General features: G+C 40.4%; 1 protein-coding gene across 2 annotated transcripts; it reads right to left on the reverse strand.

The window, feature by feature from the left end:
- Positions 1–8,913: 8,913 nt before the first annotated feature.
- LOC104962022 (WD repeat-containing protein 48) lies at positions 8,914–15,902 on the reverse strand. Of its 2 annotated transcripts, none has more exons than XM_010790408.1 (10): positions 15,806–15,902; positions 15,015–15,155; positions 14,811–14,886; positions 14,504–14,716; positions 14,264–14,352; positions 11,183–11,284; positions 10,880–11,104; positions 9,523–9,597; positions 9,156–9,258; positions 8,914–9,068 (listed from the first exon to the last, which is right to left on the reverse strand). In XM_010790408.1, the coding sequence occupies exons 1-10, from the start codon at positions 15,851–15,853 to the stop codon at positions 8,929–8,931; spliced, it is 1,212 nt and encodes a 403-aa protein (XP_010788710.1). In that variant the 5' UTR covers positions 15,854–15,902; the 3' UTR covers positions 8,914–8,928. The 2 variants fall into 2 exon arrangements, with proteins under 2 accessions (XP_010788710.1, XP_010788709.1); XM_010790407.1 differs by having other exon boundaries at positions 14,811–14,889.
- Positions 15,903–17,202: the final 1,300 nt, after the last annotated feature.

Here is a 17,202-nt window from a genome sequence, read left to right on the forward strand (position 1 = left end):
CTTAAAGCTGATTTAATCTATATTGATGGATCATCTGATGTGTGTATGCCAAAAGAGGTTGCTTGTAATGGCAAGAGAGGGTAACTACCACACCACATTTTCTACAGAGCGTTTCAGAATATTTCAGCTTATTGTTCTGGTTTCACTTTACTTTGCTCACTGCTGTCATTGACATTATTTCCAGCTATACCAAACTGATTTTGGTAGCAATAACAAGAAAGTGACTAATGGACTTCCAGGAATCCCTAATTATTCTACAAAAGGAAACTTATAACATCAAATGTTTAGTTTACCAAGTTATTGTTGTCTAAACCGTTTGCAGTGCAGGCCATGGTGCAGGCGCTATGGGATGGAAAAATTATCGCTTTGTCTTGGACTTTTATAAGAAAACACAAACGTACACATTTCTCAGACGTTATCATAAGTACTATGAGGATACATTGATTACAGTGTTTAAGCCAAAAGTCATAGGGATGGCTTTTTTTAAACCAAAAAAGTAACAATGCAAATATATGATATTTAATGGAAACATGTAGGATATATATGTTTCCATCACTGGGGCCCTTCTCCTTTTCAAATATGATGTGTTGACTATTTGTAGGCTGGAGTCACTGGGTGCATCTGTTTTTCTGATTGGAGGTCAGTGCTGAGGGAGGTCCAGAAACACTGACCAGCTCCCCGTTATCCAACTGCCTCTCAAACTAGGGCAAATCAAATCAAGTTTTATTTATATGACACATTTTAAATGTCATTTTTGGTCAAGCCAAAGTCCTGTACATGCTATAAAAACACTTTACTGCGATAGCAAACAGAAGATAATAAATTAAAACAGCAAATGTAAAAATCAAAGACAGGGAAATGTCAGGAGTCGTACTCCGCTCTGACTAGAAGGCCAGGGAGAAGAAGTGAGTCTTTAGTGTTGATTTAAAAACCCCTAGGGTCTGGGCCGACCTCACATGGAGGGGCAGAGTGTTCCAGAGCCTAGGGCCAGCTGGGCAGCCATTGTTGTGAGTCAGAGGGATTAAGTCCACGGTCTGCAGTTCTGACCGAGGTCCTTTACCAGCAACAAAAAATGACCTTTATTTAAGTCTACTCAAATATACTTTTCAAATAATCTTACTTTAGTTGAGTGTTCCCATTTCCTGGTTCTTTACTTCATTACAATTCAGAGACAGAAATTAAACTTGTTATTCCTTAGAATATTATTAATACCTTTGGTTACTTTGAACATTCAGATTCAGAATAAAAATACTATTGACAAACCATTTATTGGGGGTATTATTTTAGATTAAAATAACCTCTATTGAAGTCTTAGTGAAAGACACAAGCTATCTGGTAATAGTAGAATGTAAGTAATGAACAGATTAATGCTACGATTAAAAACCCAATTAAATCATATGTACTTCCTCCTCGTCTGGTCACTTGTTACGCAGCTGCCCGCTACTGCTGGACACTATGGTAGTTAGAGTGAACCTACATTGTTAAGTTACGGTCCATAAAACCAAAACAACAAGCTTAAAGGCACTAAAATGCTGCATAGACCTGAGGGGACGTTCAAAGTCATACAGCTATTCGAGAACAGGAAACTGTTGCAATACAAAAAGATTAATATTCCAAAATAAGATTGACTGAAATCTGAAAATAGCAGAAAACCGACATCACTCATAGTGATACATTTACTTTGTACAAATAATATTTCTAGGGCATTTCCCATGTATTTCCATCTTAATAATGTCAAACTTTGGCCGTATAGCACATTTTTATATATTTTATTGAATCAGTTTGGAAAATGACAGACTAAACAATGTTACTAATTTGACTACATTTTATTTTTGGATTTCAATAATCCTAATTTCCTTGATTCTTATAGAATTAAATAAAGTATAAGGGTGTGATCTGATCATAGAAAATAGTCACTGTCTAAATAAAGACAAACCTAAAGGCCTTCCCACTCCCAAAAATATCCCTCCCTATTTAAGTCAGCGACCTAGTCTGATATTATAATAACTAAAAAAGCTTTACAAAAAGAGGATTACATTTCTGTGTTCCCCTTTTGACAGAGAAAAACCATGGTATCCTTTTCATATTGACTAAGCTCAGCGAGTTCTCCATCTCCTCCTGTCCTGAAATGCATTGATCCCTTCACACGTCCAGCCAGACGCTAGTTATCTGCTTTACTTGATCTGCTTATTTGGCCCAGGTTGATCTCAGATCAGCTCGTCTCATAAACTCTATTGCTATCAAAAATAGGTCTATTTGCAAAGTCATAAAGCAGATAAACAGGTTCAAAGCACATGTCTGTCAGGATGTGACAAATCACAGAAACACGGTCCTCTGGAAAGAAGAAATGACAATGACTATAGGCTACTCTGTAGCTTACATCCTCAAACTATACATGAATAATATAATAAGTTAGTCAAAGAGAGGGAATATTTGGCTCTGCGGGTGGTTTGGATTTGCCGGCTGGGAAAATAAATGTAAAGTATTAGATAAAGTATTTTAGTTGAATGAAATTGAATTCCCATAACAGCCAGATGTGATATGGTCCTCATCAAGGCAAATAATTACGATAATTAGATTTAAAGTAGAGAGCAGCCATGGACTGGCACGCAAACATAGCCCACATGTTCACACACACATTCATAACTCTACAATAAATAACATGATTTCATAAGGCAGAAGACCTATAGTGGTTTGAACTAAAGCTTGACTGATACTGCATTATGCACACCATATGTTTGTTTTCATATGAACAATAACTCCTACCATTTTTTGTGTGACTAAAGGCCCTGACACACCAGGCCGAAATCGGCCGTTTTCGTTAGTCGGACGATGAAGCGTGCCCTGTCGCCCAAACTCAATTTGGTGTGTCCCGCACCGTCGGCCGTGGCACGCCTTATTTGGTCTTTAATGGCCGACGCACGGCCGATTCAACGTAGGCCAAAGGCAGTCGGACAAAGAAATCACTCTGATTGGCTGTTCAGCTAGCGAATCAGTGCATGAGAAGCGAAACGGTTGCTTGAGAATGTCTTCCACAAGCAACACTCTAATGGCTGATAGCTCCAGTACCGCACAAAACATGTTTTCGATGGACGAAAGTTCAAATGAAACGCACACGCTATTTGTTGTTTGTTTAGATCACGCAGTCTGTTCTTCTTCTCTCGGTGTATCACGCAGTCTGTCTTCCGGTTGTTGCCTCTTTTGAATGACGAATACACACTACCGCCGCCTGCTGGTAAGGAGAGTTATTACCACTCACGCACGCGCAGTTCGCACGTGCAACTTGGCTGTCGGCTGAAGTCTTTGCGGTGTGTTCCAGAGCGAAACATGGCCAAGACACAGGAGACGTGCAAGCCCCCAGGAAGTGTGCCGGACTCTGATGAAAATATTCGTTGTGTCCAAACGGCGATACTACAATTTCCGTATCAGTCTGTGACGTCACTGGGCCCAGAAAGACTTTTCCCCATTGACTAACATGGGGAAAGAAACGTCTGTAAATCAGCGGATACTTTTAAAAAAATAAAATAAACTACCCAGTATGAACTATTTTATAGCCCTTATTATAATCATTCGGTCCTTAAAGTTGTAAAATGCACTAAAAGCCAAACCTAGATGGATTTTCTCTCTCCATTCATTCTAGTGAGCCGAGAGCGGGAGCTCTGGCTTAAGGGGCGCATGCTCTGTGAGCGCACGCACATACATCTTCTGCTCTGGCAGCCAGGCATGACGGGTAATCTGTGATGTTTCGCTCTCTCAAAAGTTGGGCCATTTTGACTTCATGCACCAAATGAGCAGCTCTCAAAGGAAAGAACGAGACCCCGGCCGTTTCTCAATCGCGAGGATGCTTGAGAGGCCCCGCCTTACATTTTCCGCCACAGATTTGGGGAAATTGGTCCGTGCGCAAAGCATTGTGGGGATTTGAAGTACGCAAAGTCTACCCATGTGCAGCCTCGAAATTACCCCCAAACCAAGGACGCGGCCTCTGTGAAATTCCAAGTATGCTGGAGATTGGAACAATCCTTCGGCGGCACTCGATGACGTAGTATCCTTGAAATATTGGCTTGGAAGCCAGTTTCCTCGCGATTGAGAAACGGCCCCCGCCTCCCATGCTGTATCCAGTTCTTATTATACATCCATGGTTCTTCTGCTCTGACAGCTAGGCATGATGGGTAATCTGTGACGTTTTGCTCTCTCAAAAGTTGGGCCATTTTGTCCTCATGCGCCAATGAGCAACTCTCATAGGAAAGAACGAGACCCCGCCTCCGGCGCTGTATCCAGCTCTTATTATACATCCATGGAGACGTGAGGCGACCATAGATTGTGTATATAAAGGAGGCGACGCGTGGTCCCGTTCTTTGGTGTTCTTTGGTGTCAGTTTGGTGTGTAAGAGGCTTAAGATATGTAGCAGGACATTTTATTGGGTAAAAGTGTTCTTACTCTTTGGTGGAAAGACTATCTAAAAGGGACAGTGTTTCTAAATCTAGTTCAGCATTTTTCTACCATTGATTAGTTTATTTATCTACCAACCAATACATCATACGTTATATCAGCCTGCCTATTTTTTGGTCTAGCTATATTTTTGTACCTTAAGCAATTAGGGGAAAAGACATTTGTAATAATTTGCTATCTCTAACCTGCGGTCACCCATTTGGAAAGATTGATCAACCACCAATGACTTCCCCTTCTTCTTAACTTAGAAAACAATCTCTGCACATCCCTTACAGGATTTAATAATATATACGTATACATCTAAAGGTCCTCCCTACTGTTTTTTGATTAAATAAATCATGGGGATGTCATTGTATACATTTATTTAAGAATGGGCATTTATGCTATACGCATCTCTCTGACGTGACAATGTAATGCTAATAGATAATATGTTATGTATCATTACAGTGAATGTTTGTCATTTCAGATAAATGGATAGATACATTCATGACAAAAAACTGTATTGCATTATTTTTTTTAAATACATGAAAAATCATTAAACCACGGTATATCTGGTTTTCATATTCAAATGATTTTCTTTTTTTACATGTGTGTTATTTTATTGAAGTTTTAAGTAATGTATTTGTTATTGAATTCAAGCAATGGTTTTTATACTATTCTTGTGTTTTCTATAAAAATGCGATTTTTAACATTATTTATGTAGAGACTTTTGGGTATGTATAATTACTAAACATGTAGGGATAAATATGCAAACAAACAATTATAACAACGTGATTGTTTTTGTTTGTATGTTACTTTAATATTAGGGTTTTAGCAATGGGTTTTAATCCTTCAGAAACCCTTTTTGCTCATATTTGGTGATGATTATATAATCTCTCATGAGGGTCTTTTTAAGACGATAGGCTGCAAAGACCTGTTAATCTGCTCTCTCTCCTTCTAAATCAAGACTATTATACTGTGGAAACAAGTACAATTATGTGGAATCATTGACAGCAGTTTTATCATCAAATTAAACCATATGAATACTTGTGAATGACACAAATTAAGGCAACAACGTTTAAAAAGAGACTGGGAGTCTGACCTTACATTTGGTCTGTACTGGGCCATGTTGTCTGTGCTCTCTCAGAGCTGCATACTGTGATCCTATAGGTGCACAAACTGACCTGACCTACTTCTTCTGCACAACCCTTTCAATGTAATTGCATCAGATAGCTTAAATATGTACGTTACAGCGTATAGATCTACAAAATCAGAGAGTGGGGATTTTATTACAATGTCCAGGGGAATGAAATTACGAAAATGACTTTATGAGCGATGCTGTTTCAGATATAGTTTATGCTTAACCTAAACCCACTCCAAAAGGGGAAATCTTAAAACTAAGAAATTCTATTGTTTACATTAAACAAAAAATTGCACCATAAAAGTAAAATTAATCTCAAATGTGAAACCATTTCCTCACATATCATTTTGTAATTTCTCACAAAAGTCAAGGGACAGTACATTTTCAACTAGAAAAATGATTTTATGTCCTCCATGCTACACAACACATTTTGCTAAAGTGAGAGATTATCCAAATGAATTACGTAAGCCTTTAATGCTCAACACTGCACATTACAACAAGACAATTATATTTTGTATAATGTCATATTTTTGTATTTTCATATAGACTGTATAATATATTTTTGTGTTATTTTAAATGTTTTGTACCGTAAAACCACACGATAAAATAATAATAATAATAATAATAATGAGTTTTTGTTTTGTTTTGTTCATCGAGAAATTCTGCATTAACAAAAAAATAAAATAAAAGTCTACTCTTCAAAAAGTAGTTTTCTCTCTAAGTGCATGTTCAATGTGAATAAAAAAAAAAATCTAGAAACAAACAAACCAACAAAAAAAAAGTTGACAGGGATACTTACGTATGAAACTCTAAGTTTTACTGCAAAATATTCATAGTTAAGTTCTTTGGGTTTTAGAAGAAGCGACATCCAGAATTTCCGTGCAAAATCCATGACTTCTTCTCAAGGTTTATTCTTCATGATGGACAGAAATCTCCACCCCGACCGGACTGAACAAGTGCGTCTTATCAACAAAATCCAAAGTTTAGCGAACAAAAACAGACTTCACAACAAAAGCCAGTCGTCTTATCACCTGAAGTTGGACATTTTGAAAGCTGTCACAAGTGCAAGACGTGCTGTCTCCTTCCGCCTTCCGAGTGTCTCTCCCTAACCATCCCACAGAGGAAGGTTCCCGAGCCGCGGAGCGAGCAGAGATGCTGCGCGGTGTTCAGCAGCTGCGCAGCGGAGAGGCGCACCTCGGTTTGCCCTTGAGAAAGAGCATGAGGGAGGGAGGAAGCTGCCGCTGGACCAGGGGATTACCGCTGCTACATGTCCACTCAACATGACAGTGATAAACTGTAGAGCTTGCATTTTGAAAACATCCCCAAAATCGCCCAAAAACATACAGAAGCCTATGAGTGACACATTGAATTGGTAATTTGAACTTTTATTACCCAGCGTTCAGAGCGAGAAATACTTTGTGTTCCGTTTAACAGTGTGGTTCATATAACATAATAGGCCTAAGTACATTTGCATAGTTTTTTTAGAGTTAGGCTATATGACTTTTGTTATCTGAAAGAAGGCTATAGCCTATTAACTTGTTTTGACTTGAATATAATGCACTCGATATTCAGTTCGTTTGAGAGACAGGTGTCTGCAAACTTTTAAAGCAATTGACTTAAATTAATAATGAATCAATATAATTGTTAATAAATTGAATATGGAAACCTGTTACATTTCAACGAACCGTAAAAGGACATGGTTTGAACAAACTGTCAACATTTCTGTTGTGTGTTTCCAATGGGATGTTGTGTTATTTTCTTTTGGATGACCCAGCAGTCTACCGCCAAACGCCTGGTGTTGGTCTCTTTTGCGCCTTCTAGTGGCCAACAATATTTTCATTTCATTTCAAACCTTTATTTAACCAGGGTTGCGTTCCGATAATCCAAAAATCAGCTCCTAAATTCTAACCCTATCTCCTATTCCTTGACCTCTGAGTGAAACGTAACGGGGTTAAGGGATAGTGGATAGGAGAATTCAAAAGGACTTAGGAGAAGAGACTGCGGTACTTTAGAGAATCCGAATGCACTTTCACTATCTGACGTGTTTATGATGCGCCAGCGGACGTCATTGTGTGCGTCTGCTGCTGTGGTGAAACTATGGAAACTACAGTGTTCTATACAACGGACTACATGGATGTTTAATAAGAACGAGGGACTCATCTAGAGACTCTGCACCGTGCTCTGATGCTGTTGTTTTATGCTTTATGAACGTGGACAACAGAGAAACATATTCTTCATGACCAAAGTTGTAATTGAAATAAAAAAGGAAAGTGAAATNCATAGCTTGAAGATTAATCACGGGGTTTGTCAAAGGGACTGTAGTCCCAAACGATAACTGGGGATTATGGGTAGTGTAGTGTCTTCGGCCATCCTAGACTGAATGCTTTTCCGGATATCATTAACACCACGGTTGCGTTCGGATAGTTTAAAAATCAGCTCCTAAGTTCTTACCCTATCTCCTATTCCTTGACCTCTGAGTGAAACGTAACGGGGTTAAGGGATAGTGGATAGGAGAATTCAAAAGGACTTAGGAGAAGAGACTGCGGTACTTTAGAGAATCCGAATGCACTTTCACTATCCGACGTGTTTATGATGCGCCAGCGGCTAAAGTACCGCAGTCTCTTCTCCTAAGTCCTTTTGAATTCTCCTATCCANCGTTGCTCGCAAAAAATCGCCTTTATCCAGTACTTTTTTTGCTATTGCTTTGTATGTCGGGGGCGGGATATTCATGTGATTTGTTGGTCGCGTTGCTCGCAAAAAATCGCCAAGCTTCAGACACGCCCAGCTTCAAGATTTTTTGATGCCTGTAGTGTAGACGGGCCGTAAGGAGCACGGGGAGAGCCCAAGTGCCCCATGTCCCCACACTCAGACAGTGACCCCATGCAGAGTGTATGTGGACTATAGAGTGGAGGGCCCGTATGGGCCCAGTGCTCACTACGCCCCCCCGAGACCCTCCAGGTGGCCCGGAAAAAAGGTAGGCGCATTACGCCCGGGGAGGGGGTCAGATGCCCACTGATCCACAGCCCCCCCCCTCCTCACCAGTCCTGTGTTGCCCCAGCAAGCACAGACGATGAGAAAGAGCCAGACATGTCCAACAGCTAAAACCTTTCTCTTTCTTTATCTTTTTCTCGTCTATGCTCAGGTTGTTCACTCCCGCTCGCTGAAGAGAAAAGGATGACAGTCAGGAGACGAGGCCTCCTTTTATACGGTGAGATGCGTGCGCATTCAGCTAGGCCCGCCCCGGGGCCGGCTACGTTTATAGAAGTCTCAGTGGATGAATGCTCGCATGATATGATCAAGGGGTAGTACCCATAGAGTCCAGTAGAGGGCGGAGCCTGTGAGATATATAACAGGGCCTCTTAAAGCTCTAACATACTTAGAAATAAAATCATGGAGTTTACCTTCAGGACGTCCCAGAAAGCCACATTGTTGTTGGTATCTTTGGTGAGTATATGTCTCTTATCGTTCAGAATGTGGCACTGTATGATACTGGCTCCTCCTGCAAACCCAACAGAGAAGGTTTTACTTAAAGGATGAATGTCCGGCAGGGGGATATAGAAAATAATATAGCTTGTTAAGCATTTACCCTTGATGACTTGTTCTGGCTGAGTGCACAGAGGCGTCAGAGGGTTGGTGCAGTCGTTGTCGTACTCCCCTGATGATCGGAAGTTGTGCATTCCCTTTAGAGACTGCACGCACAGAAAATAAATAATCATGAGGGACCGTCCCAGATTGTAATAATCATTTCAATCACTCCCTTGCAGCAATAAAAGTGATTAATGTAATGCAATTATCTGTTGTGTATGAACCACATCCTCACAAAGCTGGTTTTAATTCATACAAAAATTACAGGAGGATTACAACATAACAGCATTAGCTTCAGCTTTGACCGCATGCAAACGTCTGTATTCTGCAGTCATTATGCTGATCTCAGAGGTGTCACGCATGCTTACCCATTTATTAACGGATGACTTGGTGGTGGAGACCCAGATTGCAGGAGGAGGGTCAGCAGATCTGTCCAGTTCCATCTGGGCAACAGAGAGAGGAAGGTTGAATAACTCCCAATGGTCAGATATGAGCACAGGAATTACTGAGGAGAATATGGGTTTTTAATACCTTTTCAAAGCTGTTGGAGATATTCATTGATTTATATTATAACAGGCAGGCTCGGGCACCTGGTGATTATGTATATATTGGAGACAGGTGTTGGTGGGATTAGCACACCAAAATTGGCTCGTGTTTTTTCCAGGGAATAGGTGAAGCCTCTATGGTGTTGGATTACAACTAAATAAATGCACAAAAAGATGTTCGTGCCACGACCTTGAATATTTTCCTGCTTTAAGATGAGCTTTTTGATACCCCAGCGGCAGTTTCATTTGGAGTTTATTCTTTTTTTTAATTTTTTTTTTATCCGCTATAAAAACAGTACAACTCTTCTTTAAAATAACCGCTTTTGGCACTATGCTTCTCGGGTTTGATTTCAAGTTTATAAAGTTAGTCGAGTTACACATAATATAAACTGCAAACATATATGTAAAATAAAAAAAACAAAAAATAAATAAAAAAACTCCTTGAGAGGTTTTTTTGGCCGCCAAAGTTGAAAGGGAGAAAGAGGGGATGACCCAGGCCGGATTAAAACACGGGTCATCCGCACAGGGGCCAAGCACAAGTTAGTATATGGGCCGCTGTAGAGCTGCATTTGGATTTATTTAGGCAAAAGACTCTTTCCCATTGATGCTGTGCGAGTATCTGTTTACTCCTGGTGTAACATTGGACGTCACAAACGCACAAATAAAAGTCTCGCAGTAGAAAGCAGCTACACGGGTTAACTCTCCTTTATAGCTGTTATTTCAAACTCCCAAACCACAGTTGATTGTTGCTGTAACAGTGGAAAGAATAATACAGATTTTGATGAGTTTTATTTAGTTTCTGTCAAGTTTGAATGAAGAATGTTTTTTAAAGATCAGCGAGGTGAGGTTACAGTTTCCTCCAATGGAGTCTGGTGGCTTTAAGGGATAGGATATTAATAGTGTGTTTTGTAAATCAATACATAATACCAATAGTCCAAATCCCTTAGATTCAATTTAAAAATGTGGGTTAAATTCTGCGTGTCCACCCAGGTGTCATGTTTCCGTCACTGGAGACCATTCTAAGATTTTTCGCTAAGGACAAAAGCCAGATGTGTTATTTTTCTCCAGTGGAAAAAGGAGCATAATACATTTCCCATATAAAAAGTTACTAAAAATATTCAAGCATACATTTTTAATTAAACCATAACTGCAGATTTGTTTCAAGGTAACGGTTTCTTACTTTGAGCACCGGGGCCTTCTCCTCACAGATGAGCACGCGGATGTCGGGGTTACGCAGGTCGGTGCAGTAGATCTTCTTGTCTCGGCCTCCAGAGTACACGTGTGTGAAGGCCTCGTTGACCTGCAGGGCCCATACCCCCTCATCGTGGACCCTGTAGGTGGCGATGCACCTCTGCTGACCCAGGGACCACAGGCGGATGGTCCCGTCTGAGCTGCCCGACAGACACTGAGGGGAAGGACAGCGGTTTAGGCTTTATTATTCCTCTTTAAACAAGCCCTGCATGATTTAGATATCCAGACTCACTTGAGTGCCGTCTCTGTTCAGCAACAACGACTTCACGTTGTCTGTGTGTCCCTTAAGCTTCATCAGTTTTGCACATGTACGGGGATCCCACACTCTCAGAACCTGAAGGAAGAATAGAGGAATGTTTAAGACAGGAACACTTCTTCACAACATTTACATACACACTATGAACACATTACTGTGACTAAAAGTAAAATAACAGTTTAATTAAAGCATTGCCATGATTACTTCCTGTAACCATAGTTTGTAAATTATTGTCCCCACAGGTGACCTTCTGGAAATCTTACAAACATCTCAGCGGAAATGAAGAGAGGTGATGCACATTTCCAATATAGTTTCAGGTTAATCATTTGTATAGTCATACACAGGATGTCAGGTGAAATGATCAGAGTTTTAATTGATTTATTTTGTTGTGACAGGAAAACAAATATTCTTTAGATTAAAAAAATATGAAAACATATTTTTCTACCTTTTATATCACTATCTTTTAAAGGTGGGGTAGGTAATTTTGTAGAAACCAGCTCGAGTGCGCTAGAATTTGAAAATACACAGCCGGAATTAAATCTGCCACTTCCTTACAGAGTCCCTCCTCCAACACACACAAACGCGCACATGACCAATGACAGGGTATATGCAGAAATCCTGAGGTCAAATTTAATAAATTTAATACCTTTTAATACCTTTTAAGACCCTTTCCATACATTTTAAGACCTCATCGCAACTTTGAGTTCTAACCAGTTACACACTTTACCTCACATTGACTATATTGATTGTAAGATAGCACAACTAAACAGAGTGCAGACAGACTACTGAAGCCTCCTCTCCACATGAACTTCAACCTCTCTGTGAAGGTCAGGTTTAATGCAGTATGCTGCTTTGTTGCTTCTGTACTCTGTGCTCTTTCATTCCAGTAAAACTCCTCAGAAACCATTAGAAACCAGTATTTGACCAATAAACAAAACAATTGACAAAACTTTGAACTATGAAATATGTTAAACTTTGGTGAGCTTCAGCGGGGTAATGCCATATAGGAGCTCCCTCACAAATACCCAGGGGTTTAAATTGGGCTGGGGCTGTCCGGGGCTAAGCCCTGGCACATAGGACGATGCTCTGACGTCATCACCCTCACACATTTGTCATATGTTTACAAAAAACGATATATATGTTAAGACTTTTCTCGTTCTTAATATAGACTATATTTAGGGTCTATATGTGTTGACTTTACTTTAAAATAGCAGATCTCTGTGACCGGATATAGTTTGGCTTAGACCCCGGCCCCACGAGGACGCATACGGTAAAACGCATACGCAAGCGCAAAAAAGGCTTCCGTTCACACGCATTCGATTCATTAACGTGTCCGTTCACACTAGACCGCTGGAAATGCTGGAAACGATGTAGTACATATGTCAGGCCTGTAAGTGGCGCTGCTGCCGCCCGAAATACACCAAAAGCAGCGAAGAAGACCCCGGAGCATGGTTGCCATGGTTGCCCTTCTGTTTATTCTCCGCGGTGGACGGCGTGTTCTCCTGCTGTATCTCTCAGGTAGTCCACAGCAGATGAAAAACACCCACCTCTCCGCCTCTTCCAAGGAAGGAGGGGACCGTGCTTCAGTTTCTGTAAAAAAAAAATGTTCCGCCGGTCAACATGTCCGTTAAAGTTTAAATCTTCCGTACAAAATGAGAAAAGTGCCGATCAGAGGTCTTCTTTGTTATTTATTGAGCTTTAAAACAAATTGATAACGACTCTGTTCTCTGTATAATAATATTTAATAAACGGTGCCTGCCTCTCTTTTCCTCCCCCTCTTCTGACAGCCCAGCAGCAGCAGGAGACGTGGGGAGAGGGAGGCGGGCTATTTCATCGTTATCAGAAAATTATCATATAGGGCTTACACACGGAGCCGTTGGACCCCCAGAGCGTTGCGTATGTCGGTCTACCCACCTTGGGACCCCTCCCCCCACCCTAACCCCCACAGAGCGGAGCAAGGCAACGAAACTTAAAATAAGAAGCAGCATTTTACGGCGCGCTATGCATGGGTCCGCCTTGTTGAGGGGGTTTCCCGACATGTCGTTTCAGTAAATTAAAGGGTGTTTCATGTTGTCGTTGCTGTGGGACTTCTTAATACCTTGGAAAATGCCGTTTAATACTTTTTAATAGCCTTAATTTTCACTAAATTGATTTATCAACTTTTAATACTTTTTAAGACCCCGCGGACACCCTGAATGAGGGCACAAGATAAGTTTGTGCACAGATGGAAGGCTGACAGGCAGGTAGGCCATCCAGTTATATTAGCCGGGCCGGCTCAGATGATTGGTCGTGCTTTTTACAGCGCTACGGCTTCCACAGATTAGAAATTGTTATGGATTTTTTGTCAAAGCACTTGAGATATTCATTGCTATCGGGAAGTTAAGAGCATTCCATGGAATATAACAAAAAGTGTATCTCGAACTGGTTTCTCAAACGTACCTACCCCACCTTTAAGTAAAACTAAATCCATAGTTTTACAAAATATCTTTAGTCTGCTGTGATATTAGCTGTTCATTGAGGAGTCATTAAGACCCAACAGTCAGTCGCTGCATTTAATTCTCTTTGTATGTTATAATCCATAATTACCCGTCATATTTTGAGGATAATACATACATATTAAAGCGTCTTTGGGTTCAAGAAACGCACTATAGAAATATAATTTATTATATTAATAAGCGTTACATTCCCATTCATTCAATGACATTGTTTAGTTTATGTATTAGTGGTTGCATTTATAAAAGGCATGGAGGATAAAGATGAACACAGACAGCAAGCTCACTTTTCATGTCAACACAGAGCAGATGAGAGATTATTTCCCCCTTTAGTTACAGCTGAGGACAATAACAACACTGGGCCTCAACAGTTAAATATTATCATTGCAAATGTACAAGGTTCGTTTATGTGTGTGTTGCCTCGGACAGATGACTTCTGTGGTCCGTGTTAATTTTGCACTCGCTACGCGGGCGGAAATCCTGCATTATGCGCTCCCTGCCCCTAATCTAGTTTCATTAAACTAATAATGTGGAAATGTGTGTATCACGCTGATGAAACCCATACCTTTTCAGTGGATCCGGATACAATGACCGTGCCCATCTGGTTCATAGCCAGACTGTAGATAGAGTCCTTGTTCCCACTCAGTGACGAGGCTGTTGCAGAAGGATTATAGTGAGTCCACAGGTACAGAATATCTCTCAGAAAAAAACATAAGCCATTAAAGAAAACTCACAACACTCAAAACCACAGTATATTTTGGACAGAAATTGACACAACTGCCACTGAGTAAAACCACATACTTACTGGTGACAGTGTTGTTGGAAGCAGTGAGTGCTGTTAGTGTGTTCACATCCCAAAGGAAGATCTGCCGGTCGAGGCCTGCTGATGCCACAAGCTCCTTGTCCTTAGCGTAGGCCAGAGCTTTCACATAGTCCTTGTGTGTTCGTAACGTGGACATACAAAAGCCTTTGTGCGCGTTCCATACTTTTACTGTTGTATCTGATGAGGCAGATATCACTGAAAATAGAAGACAGTTATACAAGTTAGTAAGAATAGTAGAGAAATGTATACCTTAACCCGTAATAAAATAGCCAACAGTAATAATACTCACATGTTTTGCCATTGCAACAGAGAACTATGTCATTAACCCAGTCTGTGTGATGCTCCATTGAGGCAATATATGGATCCTGCTGCAATAAATGGGAAGATAAATTAAGAGACTAATACCATAAAGCAAAATAAAAGAAGATGCATTTGGCAATACAGCTCCATTGAGCCTAATATTTAAATAGATTCAGAATAAAGGAAGTCGTACCTTATGCTGGTAGACACTCCATATCCGGATGATAGAGTCTCTTCCAGCAGTGAAGAGCCGGTTTAGAGCGGGGTCTAGCTGGAGTGCATTCACCCCATTCCGGTTGTACTTCTCCACCTCATCTCTAATGACATAGGACACCTGAAACACAAAGAGGAGCGTGAGCACCGAAATCACACTTTCTGGACCATTTCTGGATTACCCCACAACACACCCACACCACCGTCAACGCGCTCTTACATTGCATGACATGCAGTTAGCTTAGGAAACGTGCAGCCTGGCTAAATGACATATATTAAAGATGGATTTATGTTAGCTATGGACACATTCAGGATTTATATGGTGCTTTGATTTGGTAGCAACTCTCAGGGTGCTAAACAGAACCACCGAGACACGTACGTTTCCCAGCAATTAGACCGAGCCGAGATACTGTGCAGCTAAGCTACTGTAAAGGCTGTAACAGCATTACGCATGCAGCTAACACAGCGCACCAATCATTTGTGTTAACGTACAAGCTTAGTAGTAATGCTTTAACGTATTTACCACGTACGCATGTGCTAATTGTTTATAAGAATATGTTACCTTTTGGACGCCAGCGTTAGCTCAGGACGCTAACAACTATCGCGAGCTAAGCTAGGTAGGTTAGCTGGCTTGAGTCATGACTCATAAGAGCAGCGCTATCCCTGACGGATTTAGCTGTCTGTCAAGTATCCGTGAAACACTTTTTAAGATGAGTGACATTATGTTGCCGTTGCCACACACTTTGCCATTATGCATCTGTTACAATTTACCTGTACTTTTCTCCGCCCAGCAGCATTTTGCCTGTGATGCGTGGCCATCTTGCATGTTGACAGTCAATTCATGTGATGCTACATCCGGGAAAAAAAGAAAACATATGCACCTGAGCTTTATGGGTAATGTGGTTTCCAGACTGGACTTGCTTCGCAGTAAAGATGTTTGTTGGAAGTCATTTGTATGGCATTAGAAGAGCAAGGCATCTGGCTCGGGCCCCTAACTAAAGGTCCCTTTTATTTCCCAATTTACAATTCCAAACTGTTTTAAGGCCCTCTTCAAACTGCCAGAAATTAAATAGTTTTGAAGAAATGTGCTTGAATACCCCAAGTAGAACAACGGGTTAACAAATAGTAATCACTACATTTTCAGCCTGCCTATTTATTTTGAATTCTGTATCATGTCCAATATATGGGCGATCCTACATGGGATTATAAACACCATAGGCCTACATCTTCCGGGCGTGCATAATAAAGCATGTGGAAATAAGGAATGAAACACAAACACAAGAAACAAAAAAGAAGAAAAATAAATAGAAAAGCAAAGAAAGAAAATCATTATCCCATAAGAGCTATCTACCAGAACTACCTAGCACGTATGTAAATATTATACCTTGAATGTATATATATATATATTCAAGGTCTCCTTTGAAAAAGAGATCAATGATAGTCCATTTAGTTTAGGAACCTTCCTAACCAAGTGAAATGACCCGGAAGTACGTCAGTGGCAGCCATGTTAAGTGCCGTTCCAATTCTCCAAATGAAAGGAAAGGAGGTTTCAAACTTCCTTTATAACCTCCTTTAGTTTAGGAACCACTGGACCTCCCTTACCGAAAGGAGAGGAGAAAATGCTGCCCCACAATGCCTTGCAGCCGCAGCATTTGCGTCACACAACAGTCGGCCGTTCACGGAAACAAACGATTATGACGGAGAAATTATATCATGAAAGTTACGGTGCTTATTAAGCATTTTAAAACGTATGTGGTAAGTTGCCAAAGTGCTTTGTTTTGAACGTTCATCAGTATTATAATCAAGAAGAGAAATATGAACGTTAGTTTTTACTGAAATTATCAAAATAAAGTCAACATTTCACTGAGCTGTGTGGGGTTTGTTCAACTTTTAAAAGATGTTTGAATGGTGATGTACACAGTGATAGGTGTTAAGGACTAACGTTTATAATAAATACATTTGTATTGATTTTAAGATATTTTCATACAATCATACGTATTGGGATAATTTGTATTAATGTGGACCGGAGGGAGAGGGTGCATAAATTTCACTTTCCTTTTTTATTTCAATTACAACTTTGGTCATGAAGAATATGTTTCTCTGTTGTCCACGTTCATAAAGCATAAAACAACAGCATCAGAGCACGGTGCAGAGTCTCTAGATGAGTC

This window comes from Notothenia coriiceps, unplaced genomic scaffold (genome assembly GCF_000735185.1).
Source record: "Notothenia coriiceps isolate Sejong01 unplaced genomic scaffold, NC01 NC01_scaffold00034183, whole genome shotgun sequence".
In the NCBI taxonomy this organism is placed as follows: Eukaryota; Metazoa; Chordata; class Actinopteri; order Perciformes; family Nototheniidae; genus Notothenia; species Notothenia coriiceps.